At 36.9% G+C, this 27,046-nt stretch overlaps 5 protein-coding genes across 5 annotated transcripts; 2 read left to right on the top strand and 3 right to left on the bottom strand.

Annotated features, from left to right (window-relative positions):
* Positions 1-26: 26 nt before the first annotated feature.
* LOC103420940 (outer envelope pore protein 16, chloroplastic) lies at positions 27-2,378 on the bottom strand. The gene is made up of 6 exons (XM_008358978.4): positions 2,054-2,378; positions 1,847-1,898; positions 1,630-1,661; positions 1,155-1,188; positions 950-1,017; positions 27-351 (listed from the first exon to the last, which is right to left on the bottom strand). The coding sequence occupies exons 1-6, from the start codon at positions 2,165-2,167 to the stop codon at positions 211-213; spliced, it is 441 nt and encodes a 146-aa protein (XP_008357200.1). The 5' UTR covers positions 2,168-2,378; the 3' UTR covers positions 27-210.
* Positions 2,379-4,218: 1,840 nt separating this feature from the next.
* On the top strand, positions 4,219-6,978 carry LOC114823917 (mitochondrial import inner membrane translocase subunit Tim9). Its single transcript, XM_029099721.2, has 2 exons — positions 4,219-4,423; positions 6,602-6,978. The coding sequence occupies exons 1-2, from the start codon at positions 4,329-4,331 to the stop codon at positions 6,786-6,788; spliced, it is 282 nt and encodes a 93-aa protein (XP_028955554.1). The 5' UTR covers positions 4,219-4,328; the 3' UTR covers positions 6,789-6,978.
* Positions 6,979-7,236: 258 nt separating this feature from the next.
* On the bottom strand, positions 7,237-9,063 carry LOC103420957 (CAX-interacting protein 4). Its single transcript, XM_008358996.4, has 2 exons — positions 8,848-9,063; positions 7,237-8,449 (listed from the first exon to the last, which is right to left on the bottom strand). The coding sequence occupies exon 2, from the start codon at positions 8,425-8,427 to the stop codon at positions 7,459-7,461; it is 969 nt and encodes a 322-aa protein (XP_008357218.1). The 5' UTR covers positions 8,428-8,449; positions 8,848-9,063; the 3' UTR covers positions 7,237-7,458.
* Positions 9,064-10,604: 1,541 nt separating this feature from the next.
* On the bottom strand, positions 10,605-14,574 carry LOC103422313 (xyloglucan endotransglucosylase/hydrolase protein 2-like). Its single transcript, XM_029100551.2, has 4 exons — positions 14,434-14,574; positions 12,036-12,171; positions 11,763-11,985; positions 10,605-10,977 (listed from the first exon to the last, which is right to left on the bottom strand). Exons 1-4 carry the CDS (start codon positions 14,572-14,574, stop codon positions 10,605-10,607), a joined length of 873 nt encoding a protein of 290 aa, XP_028956384.2.
* Positions 14,575-19,018: 4,444 nt separating this feature from the next.
* On the top strand, positions 19,019-20,948 carry LOC103420964 (pentatricopeptide repeat-containing protein At4g11690). The gene has a single exon (XM_008359004.4). The coding sequence runs from the start codon at positions 19,231-19,233 to the stop codon at positions 20,932-20,934; it is 1,704 nt and encodes a 567-aa protein (XP_008357226.1). The 5' UTR covers positions 19,019-19,230; the 3' UTR covers positions 20,935-20,948.
* The last annotated feature ends 6,098 nt before the right edge of the window (positions 20,949-27,046 follow it).

Below are 27,046 nucleotides of genomic sequence, written 5' to 3'. Positions count from 1 at the left end.
ACTTTTTCTTCGGCGAGTACAACATATTGATCAAGAATGATAAAACTAGAAGATTCATAATCCATTGTATCAAAACCTTCAGTAGTTTACACGAAGAACCCTTGAACATTCTTTATACAATGCTTACTTATTCATGAGGAAGATGACACAAGAACCCTTGAACGTTCTTCGGGATCTACAGAGAGATCGGGTAGAATATGACGTCCATGTTCAGGTGAGATAGTTAATGAATTCTGCAGCAGTTGCAATGGCACCTCCTGTAATTGCATCCACCAGAACTTTATCCGTGTTCTTGTGGCTGGCTGCAGATACTAGAGCCCCTGTCAATGCACCCCCGAGCATGGCATTCTTCTGCAGGATATCAAAAGAAAAAGAGTGAGCAGATGCAGAAGTTCCAGTTGAAGTCCGAAATTAAATATAAAAAAATACTTGGAATGGCATGCTTGAAGCTTTGTGACAAACTGACAATTAACAGAGTCGAGTAGGAAACAAGAACTCTTTTATAGTTCCAATGTCATGTCTCAAAGTCTCAACGATTCGAACTTAGTCCTGGGATAAATAAGTCGTTGAATACCTAAATTGGAATGCATTTGGTTCGGCCTGAGCTCCTTTCACAAGAAAAATACTAAGCACAATATCCTAAAGGTAACTTTAGAAGCTACCTGCGCATACTGAAAACGAACAATTACCCAAATTATGGAAACAGGAGGGTCTAGGGAACATAGAGGTTAAGAGTTTTTAGTTGGCAAGTAGAAAATCTCTAACAATTTCCCAAATCTAGGAGCCACATGTTCAAACTAAGATGAATGAGCATGAAAACTTATGCCCAACAGGTACCGGGAACATAGATGTTCGAATTTTTCAACCGAAAACCACATTACTTAGCCCTTTCCTAAACAGCTCATAGGGTACAACTACCTTCTAGAGACAAGAATTAGAACAAACATACCCAGTCTCTATGTCCACGGACCCTCTCAATACCATACTCTGCTCCCACGTACACACCAGCTATGGTTCCTGTCAGTGTAACAGAAGAAATTGTTACTGCAGGCCTCCATTTTCAAAAGTAGGGAAGCCAAAGCAATTTTCCCGGAAGATGAGCATAATTCATCCATACATACATCTAACTCACAATGAAATACGACTGAACTTACCCCAATATGCACCTTCTTTACACATCTTCTTCAACTGCAAAAACCGTACTCTCAATTAGCAGGATTAGGACATTGTGTTATATCCTAGCTTTCTTCTATGAATATACAACTGATCGCCTCTTAAACAAATCGATAGATCCCACTAAACAAAATCAATTGAGCAACAACTGAAGATGCTGAACTAACTGAAAGTAGCTACTAATATTTTTTCCGGTTACAAGGGGCCCAAAGTCCGAGCACAACCATACAAAACAAAGTTAACTAGACCTCAGCGCTTATATAAACAGCGCTCATCCTATCGAAACCAGCAAGATCATCAAGCACAACACTTACAATCGAAGGGGGATGAGTTTCAAAACAGGAAATTTTCAAGCTCAACGTCGATTAAGAGTAGCTACTAATCCTAGATCATACAAGGAACCAACAAAATCGAAAACGGGACTTAATTAAACAAGGGATTGGTCTGGTTACTCACAGTGTGCTCAAAATCGTGACTTGAAATTCTCCCTGCAAAAATCACCAAGAACCAAAATTCTCATTCAACAACCGCAATAAATACAATCATCACCATCAGAGTAGAGAGTACAGCACAATATGATGAGCATATGAAAGTTAAAACTTTCCCACTCGCATTTTCTCAGCGTTTCTCGGGAACCAAACAGTCGGACTGCAATAATGATCGATAGCGGTACCTTTCTTGGCCGCCGAGAAAGCATCCTCTGCAACAACTCTGGTAGCAGCGACCTGAAACCAAACCAACCAAAACGACCACGTTGGATTCCAAAGCTTCCATCCCAAAGATCAAACAAAACCCAGAACTAAAAATAAAAAATAAACAAAAAATGTTGAAGATAAAAAAATAAAAATAAAAAAAGATCGAAAAAAAAAAAGGAGTGTACGGTTCCGATCTTCAAGAAGCCATCGACAGTGTGGTTGAAGAAGGGGTTGCCCAAGTCGATCATGACGTCGACCTTCGGCCCTGTTAGCGACCCTGCGAAACTGGTTCTCGGCATTTTCTTCTCCTCTCTAATCTCTGCTCTGTGTTGGTTGTGTGACGAACAAAATGGTGTCAAATCACAAATTGGTGGGGTTTTGTATGATATTGTAATATTTTACTTTACAGAGATGGGGTGGATTTACGAAAAGGCCATGGCAGGATGTAACGCAACATCAATTGCATCAGGCGGTGCCCGTGGATCAGGTGCAATGGTGTGCATGTGAACGTGCCAACGCTAAAAATGGTATTTGCTTTTATTGCAAGTGAGATTTTTCATTTTTTTCAACGATTTTTGCTTCGATTTTTCATGCAAAATGTAGGTTTTGGTGAATTGTAGAGATGCTCTAAATAACGAACCATGTATTGAAGAAATTTTTCATTCTGATGGGAACACAAGTGGTAGGTACACCACGTGTTTTAATAGGAGTGATGAAAATTTTTATTTTTGAAGTCATTAACTTTTTAGCATACATATCTCATTATTTGTATATTAACACGTGGTGTATCACCTTGTGTACCAGTCACACTGAAAAATCTCTCTAATTTGTATTTGCCAAGACAAATGAATCAAAACATGTATTGGGTCCCGTTAGTCTGACACTGTATTAAATGGTTTACTAAATCAGTCCAGTTTGGTCTATTTTAAGTTAGTGTAATTTAGTTATTGAAGCTAGTCTAATCCGAGATAGTCAGGTGCAACCTACACACCATTAAGGACATGTTAGAATATTATGGATCCCTAGTTTAAATTAGACAAAACTTAACAAGATGTTTACTTACAAAGAAATAGAAGGAATATGAGTATCATTCATAATCACGTGTTATCTAACAACCAAAGAATAGGCGGGTCTTGTGTATTTTGGTATCGTTTGGTATGCAGACGGGACGGGACGGAACGGAACAGGACGGGACAGGATGGGACAGGACGGGACGGAACAGAGAGGGAGCAAAGATGTCATCGGATGGAAACAAGGAGGAAGAAGAAGGAGACGGAGAGGTTATAATTTTGTGTTCCACAGATGTGGAACGAGGAGTTCCTGGGGGTGAGGTGGAACAAAAATTCATCCAAATTTTAGGCGCACCAAACGTGGGACGGAACGCCTAGTCCCACTCCGTTCCGTCCCGTCCTACGTACCAAACGGTACCTTTGGGTACGACATATACCAGGAAAATTAAGGTATCTCATTAATATAGCGAGGTTGTTTATCTCATACTCATTCTTTCTAATCACTCATTTCCTTTCATACCTATGTTTTTAAGCGGTGAAGAGAGAGAGAATGATTGAGCTTACGTGCAACCGGTTCTACAATTTGTGTAGGCTATATAGTGACAAAAGAATGATTTATATTGAACGAGTTCATTGTCATTAAGGTGTCTCATTTCAATAAAACAAATAACATATGTAAAGTTTTCAACACTTATTGTATTATTGGATTGGGACACTACAAGGCAATAAACCGATTTTATGTAAGTTTTCAACAATAACATATGTAAATTAAGGTATCTCATTAACGTAACGTTTAAAAAAATGTGACTATATGTATAATCGGTCCCACTATATTTTAAAGTAAAAACCAAGAATCCAACGGGTCTCACCAAAAGACGATTTTTTGCTTTATTAAAGTTGTTTTCCAAGCCGGACCGGCCCCATTTTCCGGTTCAATGCCCCCATTTTTTCTTTTCACAAATAGATAAATACATAGGATATACAAAATATCCACATTAATCACTGATCAGGATCCTCTCCTAAGCAAATGGAGAGGATCCTCCTGACTAAATTCATCGGGCCGTTTAAATTTTATCAAACGGCTACAAATAAGATGTCTTTTTAAAAATTATAATAATTGTAATCGTTGGATAAAATTTGAATAGCTCGATGAGCCTGGTCAGGAGGACCCTCTCTATTTGCTCGGGATAGGATCCTGATCCATTAATCACAACAAAAATTGTAAGGCACCCAATTTAGCGTCCTCAAAATCCAACGGCTAAGAAGACAAAGTAGCTAAACGGTGCCGTTACACGATTCTGGTATTCTTCTTGACGGAGTCTAGGGTTTTACCTCACTATAAAGACAGAGATCTGTTGCCCTGTTCCATAAACCCTAACCTCACTTCGTCATTTTTCCAGAGTGAGTGAGGCAGTTAAGCTGAAATCGGAGAAATTCGATACAATCCGGGATGGATAAGAGCATGATAGGAGATCTGGATTCGCTTCCAGAGGAAGATAAGATGAGAATGGCCACCATGATCGACCAGCTCCAGATCCGCGACAGGTCATCTCTCTCTATAATTCATTGCCTTAATTTCCACTTCAATCGTAAAATTTCTCATCTGATTGTTAAATTCTGTGAATTTCAGCTTAAGAATATGATGAAAAATTCGAAATTTGGTTCATAGTAGTAAAAAAATAGTCATCGAAGTCTGCAAATTTTTCCAATTTATGAGGTGAGAGTTTGTGGGTTTGCGATAGAATTATTGGTAGTGCATGTTTGATGTCTTGGATTTGGTTGGCTTTTGTTTTTGCATTTCTAATATATTGGCTGGTGGGTCAGTTGGTAATTCTTTGGCATGCTTCAATCTGTGCTCTGTAACGCAATGCCTTGTATTTTCGGTTGCGATTGGATTCCTACCGAAATGTTTGTTTTCTAGGCCACGTTTAGTGTCCGTAATTGGGATTGCTTGGATAATTTACTAGATTCAATATATGTTGAAGTAAGATATGAAATGGCAACATCCACATTTTGTTGAAGTTAATAGTGTGTTTCGATGAGGAACTTTTAAGGTTCCATGGAACTTAGGCTAAATTTGCTAAGAATGCACTACAAAAGTTAGATAGAGGGACTCGAAAACGACTAGATGCAATACATTTAAAGGAACTTTGAAATGAGAGGTGTCGTTTGAGATTCCTTTGTTAGTCCCTTTGTAGTGCTTGTGTAGTTTATTGGTAGTGTTCTTGTAATGCATTTTTAACAATTGAATCTACACATATCATCAAGGAATTAACTTACAGTCCTACCATTTCGTGGGGATTGGAAGGGAAAATTTTCCTTCCTGACTCATCCATCTTCTACATCCACTTAGTGGGAAAAGGCTTTGTTGTTGTTGTTGTTGTACTCATCCATCTTCTACATCAACCTGAATAAAATTTTGAAGTCAGTCCCCATTTACTCAAATTACCGTGAATAAATCTTGTGAGTTGTCCAATCCATTCGATTCCTAGGCACTAAACAAGGCCTTAGTATCTTTGTTAAGAGCATGAAATATCAAGGCATTGGATAGACTCAGATTTGTTGCTTCACAATTCCTTTTTGTACGATGTGGGTCACTTGGTTTAATTTTGTGACAACTGTTTTTGTGAAGCCATATAGAAGTTCTCCTTAAAACCAGTGCAACGTATGCGTGTTGCTTCTGGACGTTTTGGGAACTACATTAGTTACGTGTTATGAATCTTGTCAGTTGAATGAATCTTGTGAGTTGTCCAATCTGTTCAAGTCCTGGGCACCAAATGTGGCCTTAGTATCTTTGTGAAGAGCATGGAATATCAAGGCATTTGATTGACTCAAATTTGTTGCTTCACAGTTCCTTTTTGTACGACTTGGATCACTTGGTTTAATTTTGTGATCACTCTTTTTGTGAAGCCATATAGAAGTTCTCCTTAAAACCAGTGCAGCGTATATGTGTTGCTTCTGGACGTTTTGGGAACTACATTAGATACGTGTTATGCAAATGTTGATTATTTCTGAGTGTGAGTTTTACCCAATTAACAAAAAGAAAATTAATGAATTACTGTTTGATCACCTGATGAATCTTGTGAGTTGTCCAATCTATTCAAGTCCAAGGTACCAAATGTGGTCTTAGTATCTTTGTGAAGTGCATGGAATATCAAAGCATTTGACTGACTGGATTTGTTGCTTCACAATTCCTTTTCGTATGATGTGGGTCACTTGGTTTAATTTTGTGAAAACTCTGTTTGTGAAGCCATACGAAAGTTCTCCTTAAAACCAGTGCAACATCTGTGTTGCTTCTGGACGTTTTGGGAACTACATTAGTTGTGTTGATGCAAATGGTGTTAATCCCCGAGTGCATGTGTTTTACCCAATTAACAAAAAGAAAATTAGTTGATATACTGGTTAATCACCTGAACCTTGTGGCTTTTAGCCGTAAGCAATTATCTGGTACCTTCTGTCATAAGCTTGTACAGCTTGTACTTCCTCCGCTTTTTCATCTAGGCATTTGTACTTCAAGTTGTGACTTGGTATTAAAGGAACATCATAATTAACGTAGTTGGATGCTTATTTGTATGAAAAGGAACTGTTACTGTCGTCTAGAGATAGTATTTTGCCGAGTTTCTGTATAGGATGTGTTTGTGGGGTATTTGAATGAGCTTTTCTGATGCCGTTATCATTGTAAAGGACGGAACCAACCTGCTAACAATATGGGTTTGCTTGCAGTTTGAGAATGTATAACTCACTTGTTGAGAGATGCTTCAATGATTGTGTCGACACCTTTAAGCACAAATCACTGCAGAAGCAAGAGGAAACCTGTGTCAGGCGATGTGCCGAGAAGTTCCTAAAGCATTCCATGCGTGTTGGCATGAGGTTTGCAGAGCTCAACCAGGGCGCTGCGACACAAGATTAGTCATCAAATCAGCAAAGGAGTAGAAAGCGCGCCTTCATTCCCGTCTTAGCCTGTTGTTGCCTTGTTTTTTCCTGGAGAATCTCCCCCCCTTTCTTTACATATAAAAACTGACTAGTGGTCATATGAAGTATGAACTGCCAACACGCACAAGGTGATGAATGTCGACAATAAAGATAACAATTCTACATAAGATGATGCAAAGTATCTTCACAAATGTATAATTTTGGAGTGCTAAAAACAACGTTCTATGCTTGCATTCGAACTAGAAGATTGTCGGAAACAATCTAGGGCGACATAGAACCCTAATTCGACAAAGATTAAAATAGAGAACCTTCTAAACTAAATACATAATCATAGAAAAAAAAAACATCGAAACAATCACAACTGATAAACGATTGGTAATGAGAAAAGGATGCATACATGATCACACGGTATGAAGTGTAGACACTTTTAACAGAAAACGCACAAGATTAAATACACATTACCAGAGAAATTCCAACTTCTGAATCAGCAAAGTGACAGTTTCATCCCACAAAGCAGAAGATCGAAACGCAAAAGAAGCTTGTCCAAGCAAATTAACAGAAGCAATACAAAGGTTGCAAAAGCATATACTACATAGAATTCAATGACAGTGCTGGTGTACATGGTTCGAATCCATTCCTAGATAGATTTACTCATCATCCTTGTGATGGCGTTTGCTGCTCTTCTTCTCAGACCGCTTCCTGCCCCTACCTACGCGTGAATCATCTTCAGAATCAGATGGTGTTGCTGCCTTCCTGCTCCTCCGACTGCAGTGTCTACGAGAATCATCAGACGAATCAGATTCAGAATCATCTGAATGCCGATGACTTCTCCTCCTCCTCTTCTCCTTCCTACTTTTCCTGTGCCGCCGCCGACGCTCACCGTCCTCATCCGAGGACTCATCCCTCTTCCTACGCTTCTCCTTCCTTTTTCTTTTCCTACCTTCATCTGAATCATCTGAATCATCAGCATGTTTCCTCTTGCTCCTCCTCTTCTTCGACCTTCCTCTCTTCTTCCTCTTCCCAGAATCCGAATCTGACCCATCATCATCTGAGTCATCATTCTTCTTTTTTGACTTCTCCTTTTTACCAACCTTTAACCCATTTTTTTGAGCAATGATCTTCTCAATCTCTGAATCATAATCCGAATCCTCGCTCTCACTGTCTTCATCCTCATCCTCACTCTCCTCACTCTCTTCCACATTTTTACCACTGGTCCTACCAATCTTCCTCTTCAACCTAGCCAATTCTGATGCAACATCACCCTGAATCCCTTCGGGCTCTCTCTCCTTATCTTCCTTAACACTCAGAAAGTTCCTGCACTGAAACTTGAGGTGCCCAACACGGCCGCACCTGCTGCAAGACCCACGAGTCTCGTCAGCGCTGGACCCAGTTATACGGGCAAGCGCAAGGAGGCCCTGGAAGCTAGCATATGCATTCTCACCATCCGGTTCATCGTTCGACACATTGGGTTGCGCAGTGCTCTTGGTGTCATCTTTGTTGGGTGCATAGGGGTCATACCCAATTGCACTCTGCCATATACCGTGGGTCTGAAGGGCGGCACTACTGTGTACCCGATTGTTTGCGGGCATGCGAACCCTTCCCGCTGTGGCAGGCATCTTGAAATTCGAAGATCAAACCCTAAAGAGACACAAACTAAATCAAAACTCTCAAAAACTACAACACCCACAAAACAAAAACACACAAAATTACTTGAAATAAATCGAATTTCGATCAATACGAAACCCTAGTGTTATTAAACTTAAAAGAGGCTCGATAACTCAACAATTTGAAATTCAAATTTTAGGGTTTTTAGAACTCCTAATAAGATGTCTAATTACAATTAGCGAGCAGAAATTAATGCAATAGAATCGAGCTGCGGTTACAACAAATTACATAACAATTTCGAGCTATTTTGAAACAGAGAATCGAAAATTGTCCGTGCGATGGGATTTAAATTATAGGGTTTGTTCTTCGTTGCAATTGACAAAGGAGAATCATGGAGAGAGAAAATTGAGATGGAAAGATTAAAGCTTTACCTTTGAATCCGAGCGGCAAGGCTAAACGAGGCTAAACGAGGCGAAACGAAACGAAGCTTGTCGAAGAACGAAAGGATTTTGTGAAGCCGATTGAATATATCAAACATATCCGTTTTTATTTCAATGTTTTTTGGCCGACATTGAACACCAATTGCCAACCGTCTTTTGTATGCTAAGAAACGTTGCCGTTTGGTAGCAAGGTATAGTATGATGCATAATTGGGCCTATTGTTTTGATTGGATTTGGACCTACCGAGTTGTTGAGTTTGATTTTTAGCAGTGCTATCACCAAGTTCTTATAACCCAGATGATTTCGGGCTAGTTTGGTATTGCTATACTTTGAAGGAAAAAAAACTTCTACTGTGCTGTGAGAATAAGTTCATTTTGCTGCTACACGTTTTCAACTTTTTTTTCACCCAAAACTGTGAAAATAAGCTGTTTTTAAGTGTTTACCAAATACTTTTTTTAGCTCAGCTTTTTTTTATACCCACTTTTTATAAAAGTACATCAGTACCAAACCAGTACTTAGAGAATTAAACTTCGGACTCGAGGTCATGCATATTCTTTTGCGCTTAAAAGTTTTAGATTCAATTCGCGCTAAAAATAAATTTAACTAAACATAAGAATAAATTTCCATCAGACGATTGTTCCCAGCTAATATACTATTCCATTTCATTATACGTTTAATTTCCATTTCATGTAATTTAATTTTTTATTTTTGTCAAACATTTCATGTAATTTGTCTTTTATACAAATTCCAATTAATGATCGAAATATAGAAGAATTTAAACCTCCCTAAACAAAATAGAAATAGTCAAACTCTGCTTTGGATCTTTGTTCAATTCAGGAAATGTACACATTTTGGTGCAGATTAAACCTTTACTTAATTATTTATAATCATCAATTTATAATCACGCAATGTTTGACAAGATAAAACGTGGTATAATGTGTTCTAGACTTCTATGGCGCGTTTACTAATCCGTAATCAAATTGAGAGAAATTGAATTGAGGAGGAATTGGATTGAAGAGGAATTGAAATTAGGTGGAATCAGAATCAGATTCCTGTTAAAATTATTTACTAAAACTGTCTGGAATCGGAGTATGAATGATGTTGAATCCATATAAGTTGTTTACTAATTCACTTCAATCGGAATGAAAACTAGGTTGATTACTAAATTGCCCTTACATAAATAAATTATTTTCATACTAATTAATTAAATTAAATTCTTAATTAAATTTATATAATAAAATTCATCTATATAAAAATATATAAATAGGTTTTATTTATTTATTAAAAGATGGTAGAAATGATGTTGAGTCCATATAAATTGTTTACTAATTCACTTTAATCGAAATGAAAACTAGGTTGATTACTAAATTGCCCTTACATAAATAAATTATTTTCATACTAATAAATTAAATTAAATTCATCTATATAAAAATATATAAATAGGCTTTATTTATTTATTAAAAGATGGCATAATGAGTGTCAAATGAAGGGCAATGTTGGGATAATAAGAAACAAGTAAGGGCATAATTGGTAGAAGAAATCCATTCCGGATTCCTCAAGTGTCAAGGAATTGAAATACCTCCCTCATGTAGGGAGTCCAATTCCTCCAAAATTAAGAGTTGGATTCCTTAATTCATGTGGACCCCACATGTATTTTGATTCCCCAAGATTACATAAACAAAGGTGTTTCCCGTAATCCAAATCCAATTCCAAAAGTTGATTCCGATTACGGGTACATAAACGTGCCACTAGTAGTTGATGTTGCATTCTGGGGTTGGACTGCTGGTCTTCGTGCAGTAGTCATATGTTAAGTACTTCCTTCTAACATGCTCATATGCCTTTTGCTGATGCTGGTTTAATGCCCATAACTCTTTTCTGTTCCACTCATAGTTGAGACCATAGCATTCTTGAGGATTATTCAACTTGGTTAAACACCCATCAACGCCAAATCCTTGATAGTAGGCATGGAAAGGTCCTTCACCCCGGTTAACTGCTTTTCCTTGGGATCCCCATGTTGCATTCCATATGGTGCCTTGTATTTCCATGGGTTTTGTTGGAAAAATCCCTTCAATACTTGGGCCATTCTTCAACACTCTTATAGGGGTGCCATCCACAAATAACCTGAAAAATAAAATTTAGAAAACATAAATTAATGAGAATCTTTCACGTACTTAATTGAAAAAATTGTTGGATAATGGCCAAAATTAGTGGTCAACTTGCAAATACCTTTTGATTAAATAAAAGAAAAGAAAAGGTGGACAACATCATTGTGTCCCTTCCTTGTTTTGGGGAAAAGAAAAAGGCAACTTGTCTAAAGTCTTTTTTATTTGGCCCTTTATGAAAGCCACAGGATAGTGGCTAAGTTTTAATTAGGGCAGCAGCTGCCATTTGGGAAGAGTAGCAGAAAAATAAAGGCAGCAGCAGAGAAGAGAAAGAAGAGGTAGTGTCGAAGCCCCTCTTTGAAGAGAAGAAGAAAGTGTTATTCTCTTTGGTTAGTAATCACTCACCAAGATAGTTGTTGTTGTAATAGTTTTGAGCTTTGTATAGAGAGGAAATTATTCATTATATTTCTCTCTATTTGTTTCTTTGGTGTGTGAGAGCTATTGGTTGTATTGGGGTTTGGGTTGTGAGCTTGCCAACACTTTGTAAACTTCCATTTGGTTGATAGTGGATTATTGGGTGAGCTCCTACTACTCCGAAGACGTACTCCAGTTACACTGACTGTTGAGGAATCTCGTTAAAATATTGGTGTCTTTTATATTTTGTTCTTGCATTCCATTTGATATATTTCCTGTGGGTTAACTTGAGTTTGTTCCAACGGGTTTGATGCTATCCTAGCACAACAAAAATATCACAAACTTAACCCAAATATGATATTGAAAGAAAATAATAAAAAGAAAGCTTACACTAATTGGTGTCGATTCCACAGAATTTGGTAAAAATGCAAATCTGCAGCAGGATCAAACCATAAAGCAAACTGCTGCTCTCTATGTAGGTTGCCATGGGAAATCACATTTGTGCTTAGCAGATAATGTTGTGTATTAGAACCTAAGAACTCAAAATCCACCTCATGTCGTTGCTCATCATCATTCGGTTGCGAAATTAACTGCCATAAAAACAAGTCAAAACCTGAAATCACACACACACACATGTATTCTAAGACAGTTAGGAAGATGAACCTGAATGTTCGTCTATCGAAAGCACAATTTCATCGTTTCGGTTAAGAAGCTGTGTATGATCCGGGCTATATGAAACTTTGTAGTTCAGTTGAAAGGGCACATCTCTAATACCAAGCGCATGCCTACTACCATGAGACTAAAGGTGAAAGCAAAAACTGCAGCAAAGAAATTCACGTAAAACATTCTGAAGCTTGTGATCGATCGAAGACAAAAGAAAAATGAAGTTGGGTTTGTTGTATGATTCACTTTGTCTTTGGTGTACTCATATAGGAAAAACCCGATTTTGCTATCTTTCTATTCAAGTTTTTTTTTTTTTTTTTTTTTTTTTTTTTGAGAAACAGTACGATATTCATTAAGCAACGAAGAATACATACAATCTGAGGATAGCCCAACAGTACAATATTAGTACACATAATATTGCGAGTAGCCTTGCCCTTAACCATCATCTATGTCTTTCTACTGTACTGTAAAAGGCAAAATAGCCCAACTGATGAACAAACCCAAGATCAGCACAAACACCAGAACAAGCCTCGACGGTTTTCACATATACAAGGAATAGTTGCCGAAGAAGTGAAAGCTGTACTTGTAGTGATCAAGATCAGGAGTATTGTTCAATTTGCTTCAAGGAGTTTAAGGATGGGGACGTATGCCGGCTGACCACGTGTAACCACATGTATCACCAGAAATGCATCGACGAGGCTGCCAAGGAATAGGCACTGTCTCCTTTGTCGTGCTTCTGTTCGCGGTGCGTGTACTCGGAATTGTGGCTAGTCAATATCCAAAGAATCAAAGACGCACACAACCAAGTATGGTATTAGTTTTGTAGTTTCTTAAAGGGTTTTGCGCAATATAATTAGTCTTAATTGAGCTTCTATATTGTGGTAATTACATTAATATTATATTTTAAGTCCAATTATGATTGAGATAAATTTGTGTTACTGTTGATGAGGTTGTTTGGTAACTTTGGTTTGATGCAAATCAATTTTTTTTACAAGCGATAATATTAGTAGATTAAATTGTTAGTTGTTAAATCAAGAGGATCGTAGGAATCAAACCCGTATTAGGATGCATACTCATAATTGTTTCCACTAATACAGTAAAGGGTCATTGCACGGTTCAATACAAGTCATGGACGTGGACATGTCGGTAAGCATAATATATCTCACATAAAGAAGTACCACAATAATTTGCAAGTTGTGGAGGGTTCATTGAGGCTTTTGAAATAAAAATGCAAAATTGGTGCATCTTGTAATGATTTTTAAGGATTTTTCGGCATTTTTTAAAGAGCTAAAAACTATAGAATTATGACTCCTTATATTAACCTCATATAATGTTTACGTTATAATTACAATATGAAATTACATTCTTATAGTTAAAGAAAAGATTCTGAATTAATTAAATTTATGGGATACTTTGGATGCAATCCCTAATCATTAACATTCTTTGACTAAAACCTTAATGATATTCAAAGTTTGATCAAATTCCCTTGACTTTGTACACCTCATTATATTACAATTAATATTTTTATTTTTATAGTTTTGAAATTAATTGTTTGATATTTTATGAGATTTATAATCCTATAAATTTAAAATCCCTCATTATAATACTATTAGAAATGGTTACAATAAAAAAATTCAAATATTTTGATTGAATAAATGGATAAAAACTATGTAAAAATAAGAAATAATAAACAGCAAAAAAAAGTATCCATAGTGTTAAAAAAATTGGTACATTTCACATATAACAAAGTGGTACATTAATAAAGAAGAATGGGTACATTATAAATAAATTAGGGTACAGATAAAAGATTAAAAAATTATGAGTACAAATGAATTTTTAAAAAATATAGGCGCTAAAAGAAATTAATACATGGGTACAAAATAAAACTAAAAAGAAAATACTACAAATTAAAAACAATATTGCAAATTAAAAGTGGGTACAAACTAAAAATATAAATATATGATACAAAGTTTAGGCATAAAACATAAATATACCATATGTAATTTTTTTATCATTGATTAAATATACAATATCACGTGACGGTATACATATGGGTGGGTACAAACACAAATAAAACTTTAAAAATATTGGCACAAAAAGAAACTAATATATTTGTACAAATTAAAAATGAAAAAAAAATTGGTACAAATTAAAAATAGGTACAAACTAAAAATAAAAATATATGATAAAAAATTTGGCCATAAATATAAATATACTAAAAGGAATATATTTAAAAATAAATTTATTTTATTATTCAAATAATTAATGATGCTATTAATATCCAAGGACCTTGATCAAAAATTGAAAATGAATAGGATTTTAATCAATGGAGTAGCAAAAAGAAGGATGTAAACCTAATTTCTCCTTAATTTATTTTCACACACTCCCTACCGCAAACCGAACGAGCGTGATTGGACGAGTTTGGAGCATAGAACACCATGACAAGGCTGATGAAGAGCTTTAGTAAGCAGATCAGAAGGTTGATCAACACAAGGTCTGATGTTGCTGTTGAGAGATCTGAGGCAAGAAGGAGGGCCATGGATCCTGCTGTTGGTGTTGGTTCTGCACTGCAGGCAAGACTTACAAAAATTATTGTAATTGTCTAGAACCCTCTCATCCCCTCAATAACAATAATAATTTGTTTTTTTAGAATTTTTTTAGAAAAAAAAAGATTGTCTAGTTTGCGTGGTATACAACTATACATGTCATGCAAAGGGGAACTAGGAGAGCATGGTGCAGTTTGGTCCCAAACTACACACTGAACCAACAATGATACAACATCTAAGCCTCAAACTAATAGCATAAGTGACCAAAACCTGTTAGTTGGTGATCAGTTTAGTTATCGTTGGCTTTATCTTCATAAACAATTTGTTAAAGAGTGCTGATAATCTCACCCCATTGTCCTATTTTCCTACCCATATTTTAATAAAAATCTCAAAAGTATTAATAACATGTTTATAATTTTAGAAAAAAAAACTTTTAAACCCCTACTCCATTTCTCCCCCATCGTCTCTCTTCGTCCCTGTTTCTCTGTTTTGTTTCATCTCTCTCTTCTCAGCTTTTGCACCGACCACCACGACCGGTAGCACAAAGCTTCAGTAGGAGCACGGCAAAGTTGTGTTGGTGGAGCAAGAGGAGTGCTCCTCTCCTCTGGGGCAAGTCACTTCTCGTTTGGGGCTTAAATTTCAATTTCCATTGAATTTGAATGGTTGTGGAGATTGAGAGCGTCATCACAATTGTAATTAACTTTTTTTTTAAATTTTTTTATTACCCCGAACTTCATTGCTTGATAGTTGCTACAAGTGCAAGTGACTTGTAGCAGTAGTACAAAATCTAGAGATACATAGCTTATGGACGAGATTGAGAAAATGGTATTGGATTCTGGGATTTTGGGTTGCCTAATTGACGCGTTTTGCTACTAGAGGAAATTACAGGGGAGACTGGAGATGGAAACAAGATAACGATGGTGTGGTGCTGGTGATGTGATAATGGTTTTGCAAAAATGCTGGAACTTTGAAACTGATATTGAATCAATGATGAAAATTTTGAAACTAATCTTTGAGAAGTGCTTAGATTTTGAAATTGATATTGTAGAAATGCTGGAATTCTGGTCTTGTAAAATGTTGGAATTTTAAAGTTGATCTTGCAGAAGTGTTGAAAATTTTGAAACTGATCTTGCAGTTTGAAATTACTCTTGCAGACGTGTGAGATTTTTGAAATTGATTTTGCACACATGGTGGGATTTCAAAATTGATATGCATGAGTGCTGAAAATTTTCAAACATATCTTACGAAAGTGTTTGAATTTTGAAACAAATCTTGCAGAACTGCTAGAATTTTGAAACCGATCTTGCAAAAATGTTAGAATTTTAAAACTAATTTTGTAGAGGTGCTCAAATTTTGAAACTGATTTTGCATAATTGGCTGGAATTTTGAATATGATCTTGCAGGATTGTTGGAATTTTGAAACTAATTTTGCGAAAGCGCATAGATTGTGAAATTGATCATGTAAAAGTGCATAGAGTGTGAAATTGATCACATAAAAGTGCATAAAATTTTGTAACTTATCTAGCAGAGAAGTGCCTAAATTGTGAAACTGATTTTGCAAAAGCACTAAAATTAATTTTTACGGATCTAAAATTAGTTTGAAGTTTTATCGATGCTGTCAGTTTATAGTTTTGGCTTAGTTAACAAGCCTATTGTGGGCACGGCTCAAATTCTAAAATTTTAGTTTGATTGCTTTTGGGCTAAGTTTGTTTGGTTATGTATTTTTGTCTCTCCTCGAAATAATTAAAAAATAATGGAGTTTATGAAATGTACATTGTGTTTTTATTTCTATCCGTAAAGCTCTCTTATTTATTTATTTTTTTTATTTATTTATTTAATTTTTTTTTTTTTTTGGAGAACCTCGGCGGTACGAGGGAATTTTATTGATAGGAAAAAAGAAGTTACACCTAGACAGGGGGACATAAACCTAACCCCTCATAGAACAAGAGAAAAGAAATACAAAAGAAAAAGGGGGGGACATGCACCTTACCCCTTTTAAGAAAGGAAATGCCGGAAAAAGAGGGGGGGACATAGACCGTACCCCTCTTGGAAAAGAAAATACAAGGAAAAGACTAGGCGGACATAAGCCCAAACCCCTCTATAAACCTTAAAAGGTAATAACCTGCAAGACAAACTGCAAAACAAAAGGGAATCCAAAAAGGTTAGGAAAAGAAAAGAGAAGACACATCAAGAAGAGGAGACAAACCTGTAGGTTGGCATGCCCAAGAAATCTGAGTGCAGAGGAGGGAGGATCTCAATCGGAGGAGAGGAATGCCAGACAAGTGAAGATGATAGAAGCCATAAATTGGCTAATTTGTCAGCAACAGCATTCCCTTCTCGAAAAATATGAGAGCAACGAAAAACCATGTTCTGCAAATGGAGAGTACAATTGTTCCAGCGTGTCTGGAGCGACCAAGGGGGAGAGAAAGATCCAGAAGCAAAACATGATATTACACTCGAAGAGTCGCTTTCAAGCCATAAATTTTGCCAGCCCCGCGCGTGGGCCAATTCGACAGCAAGGATGACAGCATGGAGCTCCGCATAGAAAGAAGTATGATGGCCCAAGCTTAGGAAGAAAAGCTCTCTTATTTAATTTGCCTTTTAAATTGAATTAAAAAAGGGAGTTTTAACGAAAAGCCCACGGTACTGTTCACTTTAACGAAAAACCACATTTTTACACTAAAAAGTCAAACTTGATACTATTCACTTTACCCTTTATTTTGTCCTTATCATTAAAACTCAAAGTTTTCAAGCACTTTTCATTAGTTTTCCTATTAAAAAATGGAAGGATATAAAGGGTTGCAGAAGAGGCATGAGTATATACATAAATCACATCCCATCACATATAGGTATTTATCCTTATGTAATTCGGATTGTTAATATGTTGACTTACCCACACACGCACCCCTCCGACGGTGTACCCTGTAGCTTCAAAACCCTAGATTAGAAACTTTCCCTTTCTTCTTTTCTTTTCCTTATTCCTTAAGGACTTACAATACAATTTCCTAAAGTACTATATAATTTGTAGCAATCCTTGATCCTTGTACGCAAAACAGCAACGACTCCTAACTTGAAAGGTATACAGATCAACTACAGTGGCATACGTTTTCACTCACATAACCTCGCCATGGTGTCGGCTGCTCCGACGCTTCCTCCTTCTCCACCACCTTTACTGCCACCAGCAGCAGAAGTTCAGCCACTGCTCCTACTCGCCATACTCATTCCATTAGTCGCCATACTTATATTTTTGATCGTCAAGACCAATGTCGACCAACGAGCTAATCAAACGCACGACATCGAATCCGGAACATTAACCCAAGCACTAAACCCAGGAGGAAGAAGACGAGTCCGAATTAAGCCGTTGCGGCGAATGTGTTTCGGTATACCTTTCTTTTACCGACTGGACAAAAAAATAGGAATTTGCGGCGATGAATGTGTAATTTGCATGGAGGAGTTCGACGAAGGAGACAAGTGCCGGGTTCTTAAGTGTAAGCATACTTTTCACCAAGAATGCATCGAGAAGTGGCTTGCTACGGCCAGCAAATGTCCGATTTGTTGTAATTCTGTTCTTTGTTGATATTTCGTAGTTTCAAAATTAATTGCTTGAGAATTTTGTTTAATTGTGTTAGTTCTTCGTCCACAACCTTCTTTATTATTGAGGAGAAAGTACATCTTATTTTGTTACCAAAAAAGTAGAATTTATACGTGAAAAATAAAATTATATGTGGTTAGTATATATTTATACTAGATATATATAAAACATATTAGCTTGATTTGCATTGTTTAAGTCAGAATTTCATTCATTTGATCACGAAGAACAAGGAAGACAATGTATACATATACATACGGTTTGTCCCTATAACAACTTAAAATTTTAAACTAAATATTGTTGTTTAATATGCTGTATTGAAATAACATGAGAGACTTTCCAGTACGACTGTTAAATGATGACATGAAAAAAAATATGTGGCCCATGTTTCTGCTAAAGGTCGAAAAGCCGCTAGGGCTAATCGGGCAGCGGGCTAGGACTTAACACAAAGACAGTGGGCCTAGGAGGATTAGGCGGATTTACTAAATTTATCATATATCATATAAATAAGTGTCTATTTACATTTTAAAAGAACAATACTTGTATTGGAAATTTGAGAAAATTAAAATAAAAAATAGAAGAATACATATATTGTAAAGTACTACAATTTATTGAAAGCAAAACATGGCAAAAACTTTAGCATATAATAGTTATAATAAGTATTTATTATAAAACATGGGCGAATTTTTTTATTTTAATAAAAAAATACATGAATGATTACAAATAAATATTTATCATAAAATATGAGTATTATGTTAAAATATAAGATTTTTTATGCATAGTGTAACGTTAATTTTCTTAACAATATTATAAAAACACTATATCAAAATTAAAAGGTGTCAAAAAACTCACTGAGACTCCCACTTTCAAAATATTCCCCAGAGCATTTCTCTTTACCCGAATCGTTGGGCTATTGTCACCATAAGCCGTTTTGTAAAGTTATAAGCGGGTTTGAGCCTGCAAATTTCTACCCGGCTCACTTTTCGATGGCCATGCAATGACTACCAAATCCAAGTTCCTGATCGGAGGAAGGCAGATCAAATAACGACGTTGCCGGAAAATGTCGCTAACGAGGGAAGCTCAGCTTCTGATTCAAAAAATGGTTAAAAGCCCGCCACTAAAAGCCTTCTCAATCTTCAACTCCTCCACCCTCCGCGGCTTCCATCACTCCCATCAATCCATTTCCTTCATTCTCCACCACCTCCTCGCCTCCAACTTGATCTCCCACGCCCAGTCCCTCATCCTCCAAGTCCTCTCCGGCCGCCTTTCCTCACCGTTCTTCACTCCTTCCTCCCTCCTCGGCCACTTAACTCAGCCCAATCTGAATCCAACCTCCGTCTGCGGCAATCTATACGAAGCAATAGTCAATGCCCATGCTCAATCTCAGTCTCCGGAGCAAGCCCTTTACTTTTTGAAGCAGATGGTTGAGCAGGGCCTCGTTCCCAGATCGAACACTTTCAATAATCTGTTGGGGTCTCTCGTGAAGGCGAAAGATCACGGAAAAGCGTGGCGGGTTTTCGATGAGTTTAAGGGCAAAGTTGAATTGGATGTGTATAGTTTTGGGATAGTGATGAAAAGTTGCTGCGAGGCCGGCAATTTGGATCGGGGATTTGAGCTTTTGATTGAATTAGAGGAATTAGGTTGGGTGCCGAATGTTGTTTTGTACACTACATTGATCGATGGATGCTGCAAAAATGGCGATTTGGAGCGTGCCAAGAAGATGTTTTCAAAAATAGAGGAGGTTGGTTTGGTTGCCAACCAGTATACTTACACTGTTTTGATTCATGGGTTTTTCAAGAAAGGGTATAAAAAAGATGGGTTCGAGCTCTACGAGAAGATGAAAAGTAATGGGGTTGTTCCGAATGTGTGTACTTATACTTGTTTGATCAATGAGTGTTGCAGTAATGGGGAAGTGAAGAGAGCCCTGAAACTGTTCGACGAAATGCGTGAAAGAGGGGTGGCTCGCAATGTGGTAGCGTACAACACCGTGATCGGTGGGTTGTGCAAGGAAACAAGGATTTGGGAAGCTGATAACTTTGTGAATCGGATGAAGAGGGAGGGTATTAGTCCGAATGTAGTTACGTACAATGCGCTGATTGAGGGGTTTTGCAACGTCGGAGAGTTGGACAGGGCTTCGAGTTTATTTAATCAGTTGAAGTCAAGTGGTCTGTCTCCAACTTTGGTGACTTACAATGTTTTGATTCAAGGCTTTGCTAGAGCACAAAATTCTGCAAGAGCTTCTGATTTGGTGAGAGAGATGAGCGACAGAGGCGTTTCTCCTTCGAAAGTGACATACACAATCTTGATCGATGACTTGGTTCGATCTGGTTACACGGAAAGAGCATTTCAGATATTCTCCTCCATGGAGAAGGCCGGAGTAGTGCCTGATGTTTACACCTACGGTGTCTTGATTCATGGGTTATGCACGAAAGGTGATATGAAGGAAGCATCGAAGCTGTTCAAATCAATGGGTGACAAGCATTTGAACCCAAATGATGTCGTATTCAATATGATGATTCATGGTTACTGCAGAGAGGGTAGCTCTTACAGGGCACTGAGGCTGCTCAAAGAGATGAGAAGGAACGGAATGATTCCAAATGTGGCCAGCTACAGTTCGACCATTGGAGTTCTCTGTAATGATGGGAAGTGGGAGGATGCCGAAATGCTGCTCAAGGACATGACAGAGTCAGGTTTAAAACCACCAGTTTCTTTGTATAATGTAATATCTCGAGTGAAATTTAATAAGACACTGGTGAAGTTATGAACGTTTGAATGCAATCCCAATTTCCAGAACTGTCCATAAGAATAAGAAAGGTTGATATGTCTCGTTCAAAAGACACGGTACTCTTGTTGGTTTTTTTTTTTTTTTTTTTTTTTTTTTTTGACAAAGAGATTATTTCCATGACTCGACCACATGACCCATCAGCCACAAAAAGCAACCTTCCTTTTGCACCAAGACTTGCCTTCCAACATCAAAATTAGCTACAAATTAATGGGACAGAACTAAATTACAGAAAACCATTTAATTAAGAAACTTAGCTAGAACATAAAAGTAGGAAAATAACTAAACTACAGAACCAATTAAGTAAGATATAGTACTAAGTTTAATAGGAGCACGACCAACGGGACAGTAGGGTTTCCCGGTGGCTAGCCATTGATCGATGCATAGCTTGTGAAACGAATGCTGACAGTTACTAATCAACCGGCACACTTGTCCGTCCACAAAACCATCTAAGCAAATTACACACTCATCAGTAGCAGCGTTAGTACTAGTCCCAGTAGTACTATGCGTGAAGACAATCGAGGCCTGCTGTGGTGGTGTACGGTTTGCAGCCGGTCGTGGAGGAAGATCAATAAGACCATGCAAATTGGGAGAAGGAGGCTGGTTAAGATGAAGAACATTGTTATTTCTTGCAGGGTTACTGGAATTAGCAGGAGGTTGATGATCGATATGTGGCTGTGGTGAAGTTAGTTGTGAGTCGGGATAAAGGCGCAGGCGCCTAAATCTATTACACTTACATCGACATGAAATAGATAAGACACATGAGAAGAATAATACGAATATAACCCATCCAACTACACGGCAAGCTGTTTCGTCGTCATAATTAGCAGGTGATGGTGGTGAAGGACTAGTTGGCATGGAAGGAGGACGTGAAGAAGAAGAAGAAAACAGAAGCAAATAAAGCTGAAAAGTGACGAAGGATTAGGGCATCGTACCTAGAAATAAGGATCACGAATTCAAAGTATTTGACTAGATAGTATTTTCTTCGGAGTAGATTCTCTAATCTCCAAATTCATATTGGAAATTATATGTTTATAATATTAATTTATAATGTTATAATATTTAATTTACGTGTGAAGGAAAAATAATAGTAGTGTTTTAATTCAAATTCAATTGCATGAGTTGCATATATTTGTTGGAACTTTAGGCAACAATAAAGTGTTTCAAAAGAGGTGGCTTGAGTTTTATATAAACTCAAGTATCCCACCCGTATAAAGGGATTAATAGAAGAGTTTTTTCATTATTTTTTATTATTTGTTAGTCAAATTTCGAGTCGTGTCTTGAAAGTACGAAATTAATCTATGATATTAGGAGTAGCTCACGTGTAACAATTTTCAAGTCCCTTTATCCTAGCCAAATACATGGGCGGCACCACGAATGGGTGACATAGAGGCGTGTGGCCGTTTAGCTTCACATGTGGAATAACTTGCTCTAATAACACAACTCACTTCAAATCAAGTTACGGTGCATAGACAACGCTCATACTCAACCACCTTTGTCAAGATATCTGCCCACTAATCTAATTTCACAAATGAAAACTTGACAATCTGATCTTCCAACTTCTCCTTGATGATGTGTCTATCCATCTCAACATGTATGTTGAATTGGATTATAATCAATGTCAATCACAACCTTATTTTCACAATATAGATTCATCACAAACTCAATATAAAACCTAGGTTCTCTAAGCAACCTCCTTATCCAGAAAAGTTCACAATGTCCCTTAGCCATATCTCTATACTCAGCTTATGCAACAACCGCTTTTGCTTCTTACTTCACTATGTACCCAAATTTCCTCCAAAAAAAGGAAAATTAATCAGAGGTGGATCATCTGTTAGTGATATTGCTTGACCAATATGCATCAAGTGTATCCATCTATCTTCAAATTGTCATTCTTTGAATACTTAGTTCCCTTTCGTGGAGCTGACTTGAAGTATTGAAGAATTCTGACTGTGTTCATATGATCCTCACTGGAATACTGCATAAACTAACTCACTACAGTTACATCATATATATGTACATTTGTATTTACGTACTTGAAAACTTGACACAGTTAGAAACCATGGCTAGGGAAATGTATTTAGACAATTCAGAATACATAAAGTAATTTTTCACATTCAAATAGCTAGTATATTTACATAAATGAACATAAATTAAATCATCAGAAACATACTTCCCAGAGCTAAAAGCCAATATTTTCCTAAGAAATTGCCACATTTAGTGTATCAACCAAAAAATCATACAGCAGAAACCCACTTAATCAAGAAACTTAGCGAAGATATATCGAAACTAGGAGAAAGTTGACTAAGATATACTAAAGTTAAACAGGAACACGACAAACGGGACAATAGGTTTCCCCAGTGGCTAGCCATTGATCAATGCATAGCTTGTGAAACGAATGTTGACAGTTACCAAGCAACCGGCACACTTGCCTCACCACCAAATCATCGAAGCAAATTGCGCACTCATCAGCAGCGCCGCTAGCACTAGTAGTAGTACACGTAAAAACGGTTGAAGACTGCGGTGGTGGCAACCTTTTTGCAGCCGGTAGTGCAGGAAGACCAAGACGAAGAACATTATCATTTCTTCCATGGTGATTGGAATTTTCATTATTATTTCTTGCAGGATGATTGAAACTATTAGCAGGAGGTCGACGATCAATACGTGACCGCTGTTGATTTCTTTGTGCTTCGAGATCAAGGGGCTTGGTCGTCGGGTGTCCAAATATTTTGCAAATTATATGGTACAAGACTACTGTGACGGGGAATATTAGAAATAAGTATGGAGATAGATCAAAGAAAAGATTGTTTTGATAGACGTAACTAGGAGGTGATGGTGGTGGTGGTGATGAAGGATGAATAGTTATCATTGAAGGAGGACTTGCAGAAGAAAAAATCATGATTTTCTGAAGAGAGAGAGAGAGAGAGAGAGAGAGGAGAGAATTGAATAGAAAAGAGTAGCATTTGTAATCGTTCCTACCATTGGATACACACTCTTTCAGTCTTCGAGAGTTGATCGAGAACGAAAATATCTCCGGCCAAATACCCTACATACTCGTTCATTTTATTTATAGATGGATAATCAGGGTTAGTAATTTAGTATATTACGGAAGAATAAATACAAATAGAGGATAGGGTTCCTTCACGTATGGGTCTCAGTAACAACTTTGTCATAAAGATTCAGCCGGACAAAAAGAAAAGGAGTGTCTCGCACAAAATGACTATCCTTTACAAGGAGATCAACAATCAAGTCGGAAGGTTCATCCAACCAATTCTTGTGACACAGTGTCCTGTGCGTCAAGCCATAACCAGCAAGCCTATACGCCACTACACCTTTGCCTCTCTTTTGAATACTGGAGCATTCATCCTCCACCACTGTTGCGTAGAGAAAAATTCTTTTAATAATTTATCCATATAAAATTGCTTTTTTATTTGATATCAATAATTTCCTTATACCGTCGGGATATACACACACGGTTAGTCTTCGAGGGTTTATCCTGACGAAAATGTCTCCTACCTAATAGCTTAAGGAAAATTTTATTTGAACTCATCTAACCTCTTTTCACGTCCAGCTTACGCTCTTTATCCATACTGTTTTTTTTATTAAAGAATTAATCTTTCTTTAAATCCAAATTTATTACCTAAACTACCCTCTCAAACCCAATTCAAAATTTAAGTTATCTTTACACCTGTTTTCTTTATAAAATAACATCTGTAATTGAATTTTTTTTTAAAAAAAAAAGAGGTGTCCTTGCCCCATCCCCTCCTCCCACTAGCATTTCCATGGCGACTTTTTTTTGTTTTTTTCTTTCTACTACCAAACCCAGACATTTGCCTTTTTTCTTTCTACTGTGCATAAGCAATAAATCAAACAATTCATCCCCTTATATTTATCAACAAGCAAGGAAGTTTATAATCTAAGAACATTTGTAAGAAGTTTTTCCTTAGAATTTTCCAATTGCAGAAAGTTTGACAAACCATTCGGGATTGATGAAAAAACTTGAAACCCAAATACTCATCTTCTAAACTTTTTAAAAAATGGAAATCAAACGAACAAAATATTCATAAATTGAGTCATACCTTAGTTGGAGGATTCAAAACTTCAAAATCACCATCCATCAATAAAAAAAACTTGTTTTTCTCTACAAGACCTATTAGGGCTTTAGCAAGGATGAACGTATGATAAACAAGAAGTGATGGTAGGGTTTAATGAGTTTATTGATAAATTTGAGTTTTATTATTAACTTCATCTTGTACTTAATAATAATTATGTAATAAGATAAAATAGACAATTAACAATTTAAATTTAAATTGGGCGTAGAAAGATGTTACATGGGTTCAAATAAAATTTATCTGGCTTAATCCTACCAAATAACAAACATAATTGTGAACACAAGTAACTGTATTTGTTGGTTAAATAAATTACTTTTAACATTGATATAGCTTTATAGTGTTGTATTCAAATGGGCATTGGAGAGATTTTAATGGATTTATAAATTCATGGATTTTTATAGAGTTTAATTGATTTGTAGAGATTTCATGTAAAATTTTGATTTAATTCTCTCAAAATCTCATGGGGAGAGGTGAGATTTGTGGATGCTTAAAATACACTACAAAATCTCTCAAATTCCCTCAAATTCCTTGAAATTCTTTAAAATCAAATTTTAATTTAATACACCTGAAATATTATAAACTTCTTTAAAGTAATGTACAAGTATGCAGCTGAGAATTCGAACTTGGGTACCGAAGATACACTGCTCAAGCTAACTAGCTAAATTGCTAACACACGTGAAGACAGTTGAGAATGCAGCGGCGGCCCCAATTTTTCTAGAGCATGTTGTGCCAAAATTCTGCAGGACGCGGTCTAGGAACTTCAGGAAGCGGAGCAAATAGTAATCAACTTAAGGGAGGGACATTTGAACTTTGTCGATTTCTCTGTGCTTTGAGATCAAACCTCAGCCACCGCCGCCACATTCTTCTTTTTATGTGCTCAATTACGAATGATGTTTGAGAATTTTTCAAGGGTATCCAGTAAAAAATGGGTAAATTACATAATACCCCCTCAGGTTTGAGGTCTATTACAAACTCATACAACATCTTTAAAACATTTCACTTTCATACCTCACGTATTATTTTATTTCAAAATAATACATCCGTTAGATTTTTCATCCATTAGTCTGTTAAATGCTGACGTGGCTACCACGTTTGTGCTAATGTGGCTGCTACGTGGCAAAAAAATAATTTTGTATACATTAAAAATATTATAATATTAACCCTATTTAAAAAAAATTTTAAAAAAAACACTAGAAAAACCCGAACCTAGATCCCCTTCCTTCCCCCTTACCTCTTTGCAACTCCCATTTACAAAATCCACCGCTCATCTCGCGGTTCATCCCTATTAAGGCACTTCCATATCTAATTCTACCCACCAACCAACCCATTTACAAATTAGGAGATGAACAGCTATGGGGATTGGATTTTAGTCATTATTTTACAATTAAATTGCTTAAACATCACAATAACAACTATAAAAAGTTTCAATCTTTACAAGAAATATTACAAAAAAAAAAATATCACATAAATCTGGAAAGATTACTGTAAAAATAGAACCTTTATACGTTCATATGAAATTTAAGCAAAACCAGAAAAAAAAAAAAAGTAATGAGATTTAAGAAAATACCTATGAAGGTAGGCCTTATGTGAGGCGACGCTGAGAGACGCACACGAGAGAGCGAGTTCCCAATCATCGGCCAACTTCTTCAACTCCTGAGTGACCGCAAGATGGAACAGTTGCGGATGATTCTGCAAGATGGTGCATAGGTCCTTTCCGAGTCGGGTCCGCTGGTCGAGCGGCGAGTTGAGGTTGCTGAACTCGTAGTGGCTCGCCCCGGCTCTAGCTACGATGGTTAACAGCCTGAAGAACCGATTGGCGGTCTGCGATTAGACGGCGGGGTGGGAATGAGCGAAGCTAGTGGTTATGCGAAGCTTGAGGGTTGAGAAGGCGAGAGACAATGGTCCATCAACAATGGCTAGAATTTGGATTTTAAGAGTGGGAGTGAAAGTTGAGAGTTTGTTTTTTTTTTTTTTGGGGAAGG

This window comes from Malus domestica, chromosome 03 (genome assembly GCF_042453785.1).
Source record: "Malus domestica chromosome 03, GDT2T_hap1".
Classification (NCBI taxonomy): domain Eukaryota; kingdom Viridiplantae; phylum Streptophyta; class Magnoliopsida; order Rosales; family Rosaceae; genus Malus; species Malus domestica.
This window is presented reverse-complemented; position numbering and strand designations above follow the sequence as displayed.

Coding starts and splice junctions, on each gene's coding strand:
- LOC103420940 (XM_008358978.4), bottom strand. CDS start 2,167: ATGCCGAGAACCAGTTTCGCAGGGTCGCTAACAGGGCCGAAGGTCGAC. Junction 1,018..1,154: donor TAAAGAAGGTGCATATTGGG/GTAAGTTCAGTC, acceptor TTACACTGACAG/GAACCATAGCTGGTGTGTAC. Junction 352..949: donor TCCGTGGACATAGAGACTGG/GTATGTTTGTTC, acceptor GATATCCTGCAG/AAGAATGCCATGCTCGGGGG.
- LOC114823917 (XM_029099721.2), top strand. CDS start 4,329: ATGGATAAGAGCATGATAGGAGATCTGGATTCGCTTCCAGAGGAAGAT. Junction 4,424..6,601: donor CAGCTCCAGATCCGCGACAG/GTCATCTCTCTC, acceptor GTTTGCTTGCAG/TTTGAGAATGTATAACTCAC.
- LOC103420957 (XM_008358996.4), bottom strand. CDS start 8,427: ATGCCTGCCACAGCGGGAAGGGTTCGCATGCCCGCAAACAATCGGGTA.
- LOC103422313 (XM_029100551.2), bottom strand. CDS start 14,574: ATGGCCCTCCTTCTTGCCTCAGATCTCTCAACAGCAACATCAGACCTT. Junction 12,172..14,433: donor CGTCCAATCACGCTCGTTCG/GTTTGCGGTAGG, acceptor TTTCACCTTTAG/TCTCATGGTAGTAGGCATGC. Junction 10,978..11,762: donor TGGAATCGACACCAATTAGT/GTAAGCTTTCTT, acceptor TTTATTTTTCAG/GTTATTTGTGGATGGCACCC.
- LOC103420964 (XM_008359004.4), top strand. CDS start 19,231: ATGTCGCTAACGAGGGAAGCTCAGCTTCTGATTCAAAAAATGGTTAAA.